At 39.8% G+C, this 16,444-nt stretch overlaps 1 protein-coding gene across 2 annotated transcripts in view; it reads right to left on the bottom strand.

Annotated features, from left to right (window-relative positions):
* Positions 1–68: 68 nt before the first annotated feature.
* Positions 69–16,444, bottom strand: part of FAM228B (family with sequence similarity 228 member B) — a 35,335-nt gene continuing 18,959 nt past the window's right edge. Inside the window, exons 6-9 of one of the 2 annotated variants that reach the window (XM_032652406.1) lie at positions 15,228–15,315; positions 14,977–15,133; positions 5,899–6,006; positions 69–368 (exon numbers count right to left, since the gene is read on the bottom strand). In XM_032652406.1, the coding sequence (XP_032508297.1) occupies positions 362–368; positions 5,899–6,006; positions 14,977–15,133; positions 15,228–15,315 (360 nt within the window). In that variant the 3' untranslated portion in view covers positions 69–361. Of the gene's footprint in view, positions 369–5,898; positions 6,007–14,972; positions 15,134–15,227; positions 15,316–16,444 lie in introns of those variants that run through there. The other variant, XM_032652407.1, reaches the window with a different exon arrangement.

The following is a 16,444-nucleotide window of genomic DNA, read 5'->3' as shown; positions in this document are numbered from 1 at the left end:
GGTGTGGATTTTAAGGGTGCCTGACAATTTAGGGAAAGAGCAAGTGAACTGAGATGGGTGCTAAGTAAGGCAGCTATTAGTATTTTTATTGTATCTTTCAGGCAACATTTCTTAACTCCTGGGGAAATACATCTGCAATAACTGTCAATATACAGTACTGTCATTTCTTAATGATCATACAGACACTGGACTCAAAGATGAAGTTTATTGCAGATGCTCTTCTTAGACACAGAACAATTCTTGAGCGCCTTTCTTGCTCCTCATCCTGAATGATTCCTGCTGGCAGATGGCTTCCTTTGAAGCAGGCTTCTTTTGTGTCCTCTTTTACCAGCCAAGGCTCAGGGTGTGTGCTCCTTGGTTGCTAAAATCTTTTGAAAATGACAGAAAAGTGTAATTGATACAGGGATGAGGGGCTTACAAGAGCAGAAAGAATTCCTCTGCTTTAGCTGAGCTGATCTCCCTGAAACCTAGCCCTCCTGTTGGTGCTAAGTGACTTGGAGGCAGGGTCCCCACCTAAAGCTCCTGACTCAGCCTCTCCTCACTCTATCTGGATTCAGAAACAAGGAGCTTCCGGGACAGAGCCAACCCTATTATAGGTGGGGTAGAGCACTGATGTGTGATATGATTTGAGGGACTCCTATGGTCCTGCTTTCTGATGTCAATATGCCTGGAGTGCTAATTTACACTAGGATTATTGTGATTTATGAAATACTAGGTTCCCTTCTTCCCTTCTCTTTTCAAACCTCTGAATCTCTGTCCACCTTCACTATCAGCTGATGGATGACCTTCTGACTTACGTGAGAAAACGAATTAAACAGAAGTAAACAATCTTCCTTCACAAAATTCACCAAGCTGGTTTCATCTATGGCTATGCCCTCTGCCTTCCTTCCTCTTATAATGATAGATTGCCCTGACCTCAAGTCCTGGATCTTACCTCTCCACAGGTAAAGGAGGTGGGAGGGTGGAGGAATGGATGAGGTAGAGTATTTTAAGTAGAGAAGTCAGAGAAGGCTTCTCTGGAGAGATGATATTTGTGCAGAAGTCTGAGTGACCTGAGAAAATGAGACATGGAGAGATCTGGGGAAGGAGTGTTCCAGGCAGATGGACTGGCGGAGGCAAAAGCCTGAGATGAGGGTGAGGTTGGCGCGTTCACACAACAAGAAAAGGAACATAGTGAGCATGGAAAGAAAGGCAGGTGATACAGGTGGGAGGAGGCAGGTGCCCAATCGTATAGGAGGTTAGAGGCCATGATAAGGAGTTAGAATAAAATTCAAAGTGTGCAGGGAAGCCATTAGAAGGTTTTGAGTAGGGGAGAATTCTGATCTAATTAACACTTTTAAAAGAATATGGTGCTGCATGGAGAACTGATTATACAGGGGCAAGAGCAGAAGCAGGAAAACGAGTTAGGAGGCTAATGCAATAGGCCAGGTAAGATCACAGAGGCTTGACCCAGTGGTAGTAGTGAAGAATTGAGAAGTGAACGAGCTAACAGAGCTCATTACCTATAAGACATGCGAACTGAGTGAAAGCAAGAAATAAAAAATGACTCCTAGACTTTTATCCTGGGGGTCCTTTTTGGATTATAGTCCTATTCACTGAACTAAGAGAAATTTGGCAGGAAGAGGGGCAGAGTGCAAAATTAAGACTAATCCTTGGGACTTCCCTGGTGGTCCAGTGGTTAAGACTCCGTGCTTCCACTTCAGGGGCCACGAATTCAATCCCTGGTAGGGGAACTAAGATCCCACACGCCATGTGGTGTGGGCAAAAAAAAAAAAAAAAGAATAATCCTGTTTGGGGCTGGTTATATCAAGAGACCCATAACCAGTACAGTACATAAGAAGGGTGTGTAGGGTATGATTACAAAGCAACTTATTGTATTTTTTTTCCTCACTGTCCATTTAAACCTGTTTGGTTGGGTAGTTCTCCAGCAACTTCCTGTTTTATTTTCCTCATTGCAATTACTAGCTCAAGTGATATATATTTGCCTGTTTATTGTCTGTTTCCCATCAAAATGTGAGCTCCTTGAGATCAGAGATTTATCTGTTTTGTTTACCTCTAGTCTCCAGCCTTTCAAACACTGCCTGGTTCAGAGAAGGTTCCTGTTAAAATTTGAGGAAGAAAGCAAGCAAGCACATGGGAGGATACTAAAACATGACAGTAAAAGGAGTGAAACCACAAAATTAAATCTTAATACATTTACCGTGAGTTAAAAAAAAGTAGCCCCCTTACCCTTTAGGAGTGGGGAAACAGAGTCAGAAAAGAAGTATGATCGATTGACTGTAGACTCAGACAAACGAATCATTTCCCTATTGATTTCTAACTGGGAGATGGGGAGGATAGGCTGTGACTTCTCCTTCAAATCCACTCCTAACAGAAGCTACACTTCAGAGACTCGGGACACAGGGTGTAGAGAAGAGAACTGAAGGGAAGTGGCCCCTAGACTGGGAAGCAGTAGGCTAGCCTAGACAAGTCAAATGGCACCAAGTTTAACCAGGGTCACCTTAGGATGAGAAATCTGTGCTCTGTGAACAACTACATTCCTATACATTTTACATTTGGGGACTTTTACTTTTTAAACTTTACTACTTTAACTCAGTATATGGTCCTTTTGAAAATTTTTGCCTTTCTTGGCTAAATTAAGGGGAACAAAATTTGGGGCCTGGCTTGGGTGTGGTAACTGGTAAATGTGGTAGAGAGATGGTAGAGATGGTGGAGGAATGGAAGAAGGGCAAAATCAGGAGAGGGAGCTAGGGAAATCCTACAGTCCACCTTCTAGAGGACACCTCTATTGCACAGCTGCCAGGGGCAACTCTTCATTCCCTCTGAACCAAGGAAACCTGCCTCAGTTTCTTCTACTCACTCCCTTTTGGCAGGGGGAGAGGGTAGGGAGGGTGGCCCACTGCCTCCTGTCTTCCGGGAAGACTGCCATACAGAGAAGTTGTTCCCAGCAGCTCAGATTTTGGTATCAGCAATTGCTGCCTTGTGTATTACAAGATGGAACTACACCAGCTCTCACCGCATCCTGGTCCTCATCCTTGTCTGCCTCCTAGCTCAAGAAAGTTCAAGGAAGAAAAGTGCCTCTTTGGGACTTGGATTCTATCCTTCCTGATAACATAGAGGTTCTTTTTCCAGAAAGGATGACCCTGTGTTTCCAGAGGGAGGAACCAGAAAGGAAAAAATTCTCCTATCAACTCAATTGTAGCATTTAATATTTTATTTAAATTTGAAGCTGATGAGTTCTATATGAATTTACACATTTTTATGAAAAATAAACCCAAATAAATAGCATTACCTTGCTCTAGTAATATTTTCATCTGAAATTTCATTGCTGCTTAATCAAACAGCTGAGTGAGGGTTCTCTGGCATATATGACCCCCTCACAGAGGTGTCCACTGTGGCTTCCATGGGAAGGTCTAACTCTACAAAAGACAAACATGCCTCTTCCACCTCGATGCTGTAATTGGTATGCTTCCCTAATTCATGGAAGAAAATATAATCTTCCTCCTTTCTCCAGGGGGAGCTCATGAGTTTAAGCCTCTAGTTTAAGTCCCTAGGTACTCCAACAATGCAATATTCTCCTTCATATCTGAGTCACACTCTGCTATAAAAGACATTAAAGGACAAAACCTCTCCTTTTATACAATATATAAAAATTAAATAGGATTAAGATGTTTATTATCCTAAAACCTGACTCATACAAATATGTATGAGACCATGGCAGTTACAGATTGCAGAGGAACTTATTACTCTTTTGGAGCCTAACAGAAAAGAGTGATGCTAAAGCATTCCATCTTTTAAGGATTTCAGCTACCAAGTGAATAGAGCTTAATTTCAATACTTCCTATTATCCCTCAACTTCAGCTCCCATTCAAAAAAGCAGCAAAGTGTTAAACCACACCTCAAAAACACTGAGAAGTCCACAATGGCGAGCACCATCTCTAACAGTTATCTGTTTCTACTTTAAATCACTAAAAAGACCCTCATGAGGCAACCAGTTGTTCTCTCTGCTGGACATGTCAGAATCAAGCATCTCTAAGAGCCCTCTGGCTTCTGCCACATTGTATTTATTCAACAAATTCTGAGTTTATTCAGAATGAGGACAGGGAAACTACTGCAGCTTACTTTCGAGCTTTTTAGGAACAGAGAACTAACTGTAAGCCAACCTCCTAAACATCATGTAAGCTCACTTATCTTCTGCCTTGCTAGGTTCTTTTTTTTATTATTATCAAGTTTTACTATGATATAATTTATGCACCATAAAATTCACCCATTTTAAATGCACAAATCAATGATTTTTAGTGTATCTCCAGAGTTGTGTAACCACCACCATGATCTAGTTTTAGAACATTTCTATCAGTCCAAAACCTCATGCTCACTTACAGTCACTCTCCATTCCCAACTCCAGCCCCAGGCAACCAATAATCAACTTCCTGTCTCTATAGATTTGCTTTTGCTGAACATTACACTTAAATATAAATAGAATAAAAACTGTGATTGTATTCTTTCACTGAGTATAATAGTTTTGAAGTTCATCCGTGTTGTATAGCAAGTGTAAGTACTTCTTTTCCTTTTAATTTCCAAATAATATTCCATGTATGGATGCACCACATTTTGTTTATCCATTCACCATTTTATGAACATCTGGGTGGTTTCCACTTTTGGGCTATTATGAATAATGGTGCCATGTACACCCACTCATACACAAGCCTTTATGTGGCCATATATTTCCATTTCTCCTGGATAGAAACCTAGGAGTTAAATTGCTGGTCACTTGGTAATTTAATGTTTAACTTTTTGAGAAACTGACAAACTGTTTTCCAAAGTTGCTGCACCATTTTACATTCCCTTCAACAATGTCTGAGGGGCATACACCAGAGAAAACCATAATTCAAAAGGACATATGCACCCCAATGTTCACTGAAACACTATTTATAATAGCCAGGTCATGGAATCAACCTAACTGCCCACTGACAGACGAATGGATAAAGAAGATGTGGTACATATACACAATGGAATATTACTCCACCATAAAAAGGAACAAAATTGGGTCATTTGTAGAGACGTGGATGGACCTAGAGTCTGTCATACAGAGTGAAGTCAGAAAGAGAAAAACAAATATCGAATATTAACACATATATGTGGAATCTAGAAAAATGGTACAGATGAACAGGTTTGCAAGGCAGAAATTGAGACACAGATGTAGAGAGCAAACATATGGACACCAAGGGGGGAAAGTATGTGCGTGGAGGGGGGCATGAATTGGGAGATTGGGATTGACATATATACAGTAATATATATAAAATAGATAACTAATAAGAACCTGCTGTATAAAACAATAAAATAAAATTCAAAAAAAAAGTAAAAAAACCCGAAGAAAACAATGTCTGATGGATCTCATTACTTTTAATCAGATACTTAACCAGTTATGTAACTATGGAGAGAAATCTCTTACTTTTAATTCCATTAACTAGTAAATTGAGATGATTCGCCATGTTACACACACAGTAGTATGTACCACTTTTCTGCTTATAACCTCTCTTCACTCTGGGTACAATATTGTAACAGCTACTACCCACCAGAACTAGTCCAAAATTCCATTTTTACCACTCCAATTCAATTAAAAACCTCCTAACCTTTAACTTTAGTATGAGTTGTTAACTTTTTTCTATGTCTATGCTTGTTATTTCTGAATGTGTCAGCTGTTTGTTCTTTAAAACCAGAAAAAGCTGAGGAAAGTTGCCACCTTTCCCAGCAGTGGGAAATGCCTGATGTCCAGCCACAAGAGTCTGGTGTATTCCTTGGCACCGACCCCAGCAACTTAAAATGATGGCAGGGGATGAAAACACAGCCAAGCATGTTAAATGAAAGAAGAACAAAGCTATGGAATAATAGGCTTACTTGTAAACAACTGCTTTTTCTTCTTCCTGGGATTCCAGAAGATGAGGAGTTTTTGCAGAGGGTTTCAAGTCAAAACTACTTTCGTTAAAATTCACTTTTACTTTTAACCTTTAATAAGATAACAGGTGTGAGAGGATGTCCTGAAAACAATACTAGCTTGCATTTATACAGAAATCATTGTTATACATTGACTGCTACGTATATTGTCCAAAATATCATTACTTCAAACTGGTGTACATTCTTGGGTGTTTCAGAATTGCTGAAACTATGATAGAGACTGGTTTACTATTTACTGAAACCCTAGAATCAGCTAGGCAAAGTTTAAAGTATTCCCTATATCCTACAGCTTATACTCTAAATGTAAAAAGAAGCTCCAGAGATTGTCATTTACAAGCATAAACGTAAAATGCTTTTCCTAAGGAAGAACCCAAACACCCCATTTCCCAGTCTCCTTTGCCATAAGGTGGCAGGCAGGTGCCTTAGACCCCTCTAGTCTTGCCCCAGTCAAGAGGTGGTTGGGGGACTTCCCTGGTAGTCCAGTGGTAAAGAATCCACCTTACAACTCAGGGGACGCGAGTTCGATCCCCGCTCACGGAACTAAGATCCCACATGCCGCTGGGCAACTAAGCCCACACGCTACAACTACTGAGCTGGCGCACCTCAACTAGAGCCCACGTGCTGCAAACTACAGAGCCCACGTGCTCTGGAACACACGCGCCACAACTACAGAGCCCACACGCCCTGGAGCCAGCATGCCACAACTAGAGAAGAGAAAACCCACAGGCCACAGCTAGAGAGAAGCCCACGCACCACAACGAAGAGCTGGTGCGCTGCAAGGAAAGGTCCTGTGTGCCGCAACTAAGACCCAACGTAGCCAAAAATAAATTAATTAAATAAATAAATAATAAATAAATCTTAAAAAAAGAGTTGGTTGGAAGGGTGATACTGGCCCTGTGAGGAGCATCCATTTTGCTGGCACAGATTACAGCAGAGCTGGTGGGGTCCTAAGCCAACCACTGGAGCAGCAGCTTCCTGATTCAGCAGTTTCCCGATCACAGTAGAAACAACACATCCCTTGGCCAGCCAATTCTACACTGTGATTTTGGGAGTTATTTCTGAAATTCAGCCCTGTTTCTTAAGACCTCCCAATGATTTCATGAGCGGTGTTAAGTCCTCAATAAATGAATCCTTTTCTGGGGTGGCTTCAGTTGTCTGAAACCAAGAGCCATTATCGTAACTAACATACCCAGTACACCTAGCATGCAAATAGCCACACAAAGAATTAATGGAGGGCTTCTCTGGTGGCGCAGTGGTTGAGAGCCCACCTGCCGATGCAGGGGACACGGGTTCATGCCCCGGTCCAGGAAGATCCCACATGCTGCAGAGCAGCTAGGCCCGTGAGCCATGGTCGCTGAGGCTCCGCAACGGGAGAGGCCACAACAGTGAGAGGCCCGCGTACCGCAAAAAAAAAAAAAAAAAAAAAAAAGAATTAATGGAAAGGATCAGTCTGATCCTGATTTAGTCAGAATGAATCTTCCTAGAGAATGTGGATTTTGAAATATGTTTTGAGTAAAAGAAATCGGTATGGCAAACATTTAGATTAGGGTATAAAGCACTACTAACAAGAGGGAAAAAAGGATTTCCTGTGTTAATATATCTGAGAAGGACTAATGCAGTGCCCCATTTGTCTGCAGGAACATTCTTAGGCAAAGCTATCCTGGGGCAGAACCTTGAGATGAGAGTAAATACTAAGGGTACCAAACAATAATGAAAAGGTTGGATGAGAAGAGTATTATCGGATTAGACTTCTCAACTACCTCTCCTTCTGCTCAGAGCAAACTAAAAGTAGGGACAGGAATGTCCTTAGTCAAGGAATCCAATGGCTTCCTCTCAGTTCTCTGTATTTGGCATAGTGCCTGATCCTTCTTGTCACCCTTTCCTCTCCTGATATCTGTGGCAAATCACAGACTGCTTCTTCTGTCTCCTTTTCTTCTTCCCACCTCCTAAACTTTATAGCACAACCTTTCATCTCAGTATTTTTCTTTTTCCCAGTATTCTCTCCTCAGCCTATCTAATCCATTCTTATGCTTTTACTCTCATTTCCAAAGTGAACAACTCTTTAATTTAGTTCTCCAACCTCAAATCCCCTTCTCTCTTGAGCTGTTGCCTCACTTTTCCAACAACCTGTAATACATCTTTACTTGAAAGGACTACCAGTATATAAAACTCAGTATGAACAAAACTGAACTCATCAATTGCATTTCTGTATCTGCTCCTCCTATGTTCCATCTTCTGCTGATAGCATCTCCAATCTTCCAGTGACCTAGATTTATATAGCAGGGTCTTTGGCCTCCCCCTCTCCCTGCTCATTACTTCATTAGTCCATGAAACAAGCACTTTATGCCACTCAATTACTATCCTCAAGGTAATTACAGTACAAGATATATATATATATGTATATATATGAACAAAAAATATACTGTATATAGTAATGGCTGACTAGCAGCTCTGAAGCAGTGATCTTCAAGCAGTTTTGTTTATATACTCCTTAAAAGAGTTTTGAAAAACCACATAACCCCTTGAACATTTTAAAGGTGATACCTACAATTTTTCATTGCAAGTTTAAATAAGTTTGTATCTTAATAGATTTTTTAAAATATCAAATATTCATTAAGATAAAATGAGTATTGGCCTTACAAGCAATGAAAATTTTAGGATACTATGTGATAAGATAGATTTTAACCACCATATTAAATAAAACACACCAAATCTGAAAGCAATCACAAAAAACTGTTATTAGAGGATCATAGCTATTATATTTTGAAATTCTGACAGTACCAGAAAACATTCCAGCTATATTTAAAAGAAGCATCAGGACTTCCCTGGTGGTGCAGTGGTTAAGAATCTGCCTGACGGGGCTTCCCCGGTGGCGCAGTGGTTGAGAGTCCGCCTGCCGATGCAGGGGACATGGGTTCGTGCCCCGGTCCAGGAAGATCCCACATGCCATGGAGCGGCTGGGCCCGTGAGCCGTGGCCGCTGAGCCTGCGCGTCCACAATGGGAGAGGCCACAACAGTGAGAGGCCCGCATACCGCAAAAAAAAAAAAAAAAAAAAAAGAATCTGCCTGACGATGCAGAGGACACGGGTTTGAGCCCTGGTCTGGGAAGATCCCACATGCTGTAGAGCAACTAAGCCTGTGCGTCACAACTACTGAGCAACTAGAGAAAGTCCACACACAGCAATGAAGACCCAACGCAGCCAAAAATAAATATATATATATATATTTTAAATTTAAAAATAAATTAAATAAAATAAAAGAAGCATCACTAAATTATACAGCTTTAGCTACTCCAAATTCAAAGCAACCCAACACAGACCAAGTACCCTGATTCTGTAGCATGCCTTTAAATCAATCAATTAATCAGTTAATTAAAGTAAAATAAAATATATATGACAGGGAAATACAGAAAGACCTGTTGGTTAAGTTTTCTTGCTTCATCATTAAAGGAAGTCTCTCAAAAGCCAGTATTTTTATTTGTCCCTTTATTTGGTACCTTAAAATTTTTTATAACCAGGTTGAAAGATATGCCTCTCTTTTAAAAAGTGGGATAAGAAGTCATATGAATGCAGGCTTGTTCTCAGGCAGATCAACTTTTGGAAAGAGTACATATAGACTTCAGAATCTGGAAGTTGAGACCCTTAAGACTATCCATGCCTACGTACACCTTGGTAAGTCTTTTCAAGCTGTTACTGTATATTTTGAAATTCACAATTTGAAATTCACTGCTTTGAGGGAATCCATTTACTTCAAACAACTAGACCCTGGATAGAATGTACCCTTTGAGGTGTCACTAGTCTTACAAGAAAAGGAGGGGGTCTTTAAGAAAAAAACACACACACAAATGTAGTAGACGCTAGAGGTGTGGGAACTTACGGCCATAATGGTGGGCAGCAAGGGTAGGTGGAATAACAGATAATAATCCCTGAGGGCAGATGCCAATAACAGAGCTAACAGAATACTGAGCCCTGTCTATGCCAGCTGTAAGGTGGGGACACTACACTTGAGACTGCCACACTGAGCCTAGACATTTGAAGGGAGCTGGTTAGGCCCAGGTTGATGGCATCCCAGCTACTGGCAGAGGCAGAAACAGAAGCAAATCATCTGTGTAGATAGAAAAGTTTCCCCAATTTAGGTCAATAGCACACCCAAAGATAAACTGAACTCACAAATAAAATTCACTAAGCATACGAGAAAGCAAACCATTATAAATGAGAATCAGCAGAGAAAAACAAAAGAATTATTAGCATCCACCCAAAATACAGAATTTGGAATTATCAAATATAGAATGTAGAATGGCAATATATAAAATGTTTAAAGAAATAAATTATCCAATCACCAAGACTAGAAAACAAGAAGAGCCTATCAGGAATGAAGAAGCATATGGGGTGGGTAAGGGGAGAAAATTTCAGAAATTAAAATTTTAATATTCAACACAGTGAAAAGAGAATAGTAAACTGGAAAAATATATCCAAAGGAATTACCAAAGGTGATGGAAAATATGAAAGAGGTATTAAAAGTATTAATATATAAGATATTTACATATGATATATACAAAGACTAATATTTAGTACAAGGGCTCAGATAAGCCAGTCTTCCCCAAACATACTAGCCTCCACGAGAGTGGAGCAATGTGATATACAGAGAAAAATCCAGAAAATCATCCAAAGAAAACATTTTCCTTACCATATTAGTCATCTCCAGAACCTTCCTGAGGATGAAAATAAATACTGCAATTGGAACCTGCCATGTGCCCATCATTAGCTCACTATAAAATCAATATTCTCAATATCATCACCTTCGCATACAACCTGAGTTCAATCTGTCATGAACAGATTCCTGGTTTGGGTGGACCCTACCTAACTACTAGAGTTAGGCTTATGATTCTCAAAGACAATGAAAAAAAGTAGAAAGCCCATTCTTTCAGAATTCTGTCTTAAGGTTTATTTCTGTTTTATTTAACATTTACAGTGCCATTTATAGCAAATTTTTTTAAAAATAAGAAAATTTAATATTAGAGTTCTGCTTCCATTTAAGGATGAATCAACACTGGTTCACAAAATGTAACAGATGTACCACACTAATGCAAGATGTTAACAGAGGAAACTAAAGTGGGGAATGGGGAGGACAGAATATACAGAAATTCTCTTTCTGCTTAAATTTTTGATAAACTTAAAACTGCTCTTAAAAATAAAGCCTAATAATTAAAAACAAAAGATATCAGCTAAAACTTTAATGAATGCTTAAAGGCCAAGTGTGGGCTAGCATGTCATTTTGGAATAGCTGGGGACCTCATACAAGAAGTGTTTACACTCATGAGCAAGCTCTTTTCCATGGGCCTGCACCAGGTGCTAACAAGAAAGACTGGGCACAGAGCAGAAAACCAGAGAAAACCCCCATCAGTGGCAAAGATATGCAGGAAGAGATTGACAGTGCTAGGTAAACAAGTGCCCTTCCCACTTTCCTGGATCCTTCCCCCTTACAAAGCAAAGCATTAAGCTGCTGGCGTAAGGGAAGCAAACTCTTTTTCCCCCAGGGTGATAAGCAAAGATCTAGTGCTTTTGGGAGAGGAGTAAAAGCAAACTCTATCTACCTCTGGAGGAGGGATGAGAAAACCTCTTATATCCAGGACAGACTTAAGGCTCTATTGTTACTAAGATAGGGATAGGAGTAAAAACCCTATGTCCCAGGAGGAGGTGCAAGAAATTGCCTGTGCCCAGAATCCTATACTTAAACCCAGCAGAGGTAGGCTACTATTGGAAGAGGGGCAGGAAACTACCATCCAAGAACAACCACAGACATAAGATAGTGTTTGGGTGCTACAGGGAGAAGAGAAAGGAACTCTAAGAAAACCCTACTTCTGAGGCTCAAGTATATAAGGCTTGCCTAAAACTGAGGCTACGATAAAGAAAACAGAGAACATTCCTTTACCTCCCTCTTTGAGCCTACCAACAAGCAACAGCAGAATATTTCTGGCGGGGGCTTCCCTGGTGGTGCAGTGGTTAAGAATGCACCTGCCAATGCAGGGGACGCAGGTTCGAGCCCTGGTCTGGGAAGATCCCACATGCCGCGGAGCAACTAAGCCCATGTGCCACAACCACTGAGCCTGTACTCTAGAGACCATGCTCCGCAACAAGAGAAGCCACTGTAACGAGAAGCCCATGCATCACGACGACGAGTAGCCCCCACCTGCTGCCAACTAGAGAAGGCCCGCGCGCAGCAACAAAGACCCAACACAGCCAAAAATAAATTAACTAATTAAAATAAATTTTTAAAAAAAAGAATACTTCTGGGATGAAGCAAGACCATGGAGACACTTCACTCCCTCCACCTCTGTGATGCAGCCTTGCAGGGACAGCCAAAAACTGAGGAGGGCACAGGAACACCTGAGAAAACCCCTCAGGTACCCCAGCCCCTACCCTAAGCACAAGGTAACAAAAGCCCACCACTAGAGGCATCTGAAGTCTGTGATGCACTGAAAGTAACAATAGCAATAATAATACCTAAACCCAGCTCAATTTCTGACTAGGTAAGCCCAATACTCCACGCTAATGCCTGACAGAAGAAAAAGCATATTCATTTCTAGACATAAATATTCACTGTGTACTATTCTACCTCTAATGCCTAGCATTCAATTAAAACTTACAAGACATGCCAAAAAAAAGCAAGACAAAATATCCCACTGTCAAGAGATAAAGCAGTCAACAGAACCAGATTCAGAATGAACCTGAGTTGGAACTCTCAAATGAGGAACTTAAAATAACTATGATTAATATGTTAAAGAGTCTAGTGGAAAGATGAACAATATGAATGAGCAGATGGAGGATTTTTAGGAAAAATTAAACCTATGTGAAAAAAATCAAATGGAAATACTAGAAATAAAAATCATCACATCAGAAATGCAAAATTCCTCTGATCGTCTCTTCAGTATGTAAGACAAAGCTGAGGAAAGGTTCATTTGATGGTGATCAATAGATGGGACAGAGCTGAGGAGAGACTCAGTGAACTTAAAGATAGGTGGGTAGAAACTGTCCAACTGAAATACAAGAAGAAAAAATACATAAATAATTAAAAACAGAGTATCTAAGAACTAAGGGACAATATCAAGTGGTCTAACAGACATAGAACTGGAGCCTCAGAAAGGAAAAAAAAAAAAGAAGAATAGAACTAAAAATAGAACTACCATATGACCTAGCATTTCCACTCCTGGGTATCCGAAAAAAACAAAAGCATCCCAATGTTCACAGCAGCAGTATTTACAATAGCCAAAATATACAGTCAACCTAAGTGTCCGTCAACAGATCAATGAGTAAAGAAGATGTGATACACACACACACACACACACACACACACACACACACACACACACACACAAAGGAATACTACTCAGCCTTGAAAAAAGAATGAAAATTTGCCATTTCCAACAACATGCATGGATTTGGAGGGTATTATGCTTAGTGAAATAAGTCAGACAAAGAAAGACAAATATGGTATGATATCATTTACAGGTGGAATCTAAAAAATAAAACAGGGGCTTCCTTGGTGGCGCAGTGGTTAAGAATCCGCCTGCCAATGCAGGGGACACAGGTTCAGGCCCTGGTCCAAGAAGATCCCACATGCTGCGGAGCAACTAAGCCCATGCGCCACAACTACGGAGCCTGTACTCTAGAGTCCACGAGCCACAACTACTGAGCCCACGTGCCACAACTACTGAAGCCCGTGCACCTAGAGCCTGTGCTCTGCAACGAGAAGCCACTACAATGAGAAGCCCAAGCACCGCAACGAAGAGTAGCCCCCACTCGCCGCAACTAGAGAAAGCCTGCGTGCAGCAACGAAGACCTGACCCAACACAGCCAAAAATAAAATTAATTAATTAATTAAAAAATAAATCAAACTAGTAACTATAACAACAACAACAAAAAGAACAGACTCACAGATACAGAGAACAAACTAGTAGTTACCAGTGGGGAGAGGAAAGGGGAAGGGGCAAGTTAGGAGTAGGGGAGTAAGAGGTAAAAACTACTATGTATAAAATAAATAAGCTGTAAGGATATTTTTGTATAGCCAATATTTTATAATAACTATAAATGGAGTATAACTTTTAAAAATTGTGAATCACTGCACTGTGCATCTGAAAAACTTATATAATATTGTACATCAACTATACTTAAGTTAAAAAAAACACGGGGGAGAGATAAACTGGGAGACTGGGATTGACATATATACACTACTATATATAAAATAGATAACTAATAAGAACCTACTGTATAGCACAGGGAACTCTTCTCAATACTCTGTAATAACCTATATGAGTAAAGAATCTAAAAGAAGAGTGGATATATGTATAACTGATTCACTTTGCTACACAGCAGAAACTAACAACTTTTTTTTTTTTTTTTGCGGTACGCGGGCCTCTCACTGCTGTGGCCTCTCCCGTTGCGGAGCACAGGCTCCGGACGCGCAGGCTCAGCGGCCATGGCTTACGGGCCCAGCTGCTCTGTGGCATGTGGGATCTTCCTGGACTAGGGCATGAACCCGTGTCCCCTGCAACGGCAGGCGGACTCTCAACCACTGCGCCACCAGGGAAGCCCTAACACAACATTTTAAATCAACTATACTCCAATAAATTTTTTAAAAAACCACACAGGAAGAATGGGGCATAAGAAATATCTGAAGTGATAACAGCCTAGAATTTCCCCCCAAATAATGAAATACATCAAACCACAGATACAAGAATCTCAGTGAACCCTAAGTAGGATCAAACAAAAAGAAAGGGGAAAAAACACCTACACACATCATAGACTAGCTAATGAAAACCAAAGACAAAGAGAAAATGTTGAAAGTACCCAAGAAAAGAAACATCACATACAGAGGAACAAAGACAAGAATTACAGTAGCCTTCTCATTGAAAATTGAAATAGTTTTTAAAAATCATAATTATGACAAAATATATATCACTGTCTCAAGAAACAGTTTTCAAATTCGAAGAGGTTCCATAATTTCTATCATACTAACCATTACCTGCTCCTTTTACAAAATTCACTCTCTATGTACTTTGTAGGCAGTTTAAGCCACTCATTTGGAGTCATAAAGTGCCTTGAATTAGAAATTCCTGGAAATCTGGAATGCAGTTTGGCCTTCTCAACCTCTTTAAATTCTCTCATTGTAAATATTCTGCCTGTAGGAAGATGAGCAACCTAAATTAGCATCCTTAAATGCAACTCCCATTGCTCTTGGGTTATGAAACCACATAACAATTAGAAACTAAGTACCAGTCTCACACTGAAGAAGAATTCGTTTTCCATCGTCTTTGTCATATTGTGCCTTTTTCAAAGGGTCACGAAATGGTGGGATGGTAACCTACAAGAAAAACACTTCTTTGAGGACTGGGTTCCAGCTCTTTTTCAGTCTATTCTAAGCATCCATGCCAAGCTCTTATGCCAGAATAATCAAGATTACAGCATCTACAAACTAACAGCAATCTAATTATTATATATATTTAACACATTACAAAGAGATGGCAGCACTCTAATATATCTCCTAACAAGGCCCTTCAGCCAAAGAAGCATGGTTAGCTCTTGTTTTAATAGCCTTTTCAAATCACTATGGATATTCTTTTTAGATATCAATACTATACCCAAACTCAACAAGTGGCAGCTTCTTAAAGGTCAGTTATGATATAGAATCTGAAACCATATCAATGAATTATTCAAACTCTGCTACATTAAAATCCATTGGTCCATCTTGAACTTGAACTCTGAATGAATCTTTCATCCATATCATGAATTGGTTGTTTAGAGAAAATTAGACCACTGAGTTATGTGAGGTCTTCCAAATGTTAATACATTTCATTATACAATAATCACATTCATTAATATCATCACCAGTCTCATCAGTAAAGTCTTTGAGTATTGGAACACTGTCACACATGATGGTCAGTATGGTATTTCAAAAATTCAAATTTTTGTTTGAAAGTTCACATTTTATCACTGGCAACAAATATTGTCAGCTGTTTTTTTTGAAGTGACAGACTCATTTCATTAATTTTCCAGAAAATGTCTACCAAACACCCAAGACTTAATAAACATAGTCTGTAAGTCATTCTTTCAAGTAAAAATGATATTCCATGAAAAAAAATCAGCCAGTTCAGCTCACAATTCAAACAATCATACTGTATTTCAGTATGCAGAAATGCTCTTTGCATACCTCCCATTTCATCACAGAATATTAAAAAGATGTGTAGAAAAGACCAAGACTTGGAGGGGAGGAATGAATTAGGAGTTTCGAATTAGCAGATACAAACTACTACATAGAGTAAAACAGATAAACAACAAGGTCCTATTGTATAGCACAGAGAATTATATTCAATATCTTGTAATAAACTATAATGGAAAAGAATCTGAAAAACTAAAAAACCAAATCACCTTGCTGAACACTAGGAACTAACATTGTAAATCAACTATACTTCAATTAAAAAAGGGGGGAGTAA

The sequence above is a fragment of the Phocoena sinus genome, chromosome 13 (assembly GCF_008692025.1).
Source record: "Phocoena sinus isolate mPhoSin1 chromosome 13, mPhoSin1.pri, whole genome shotgun sequence".
Lineage (NCBI taxonomy): Eukaryota > Metazoa > Chordata > Mammalia > Artiodactyla > Phocoenidae > Phocoena > Phocoena sinus.
Note: the sequence above shows the minus strand (reverse complement) of the source record. Positions and strands in the feature narration are given on the sequence as shown.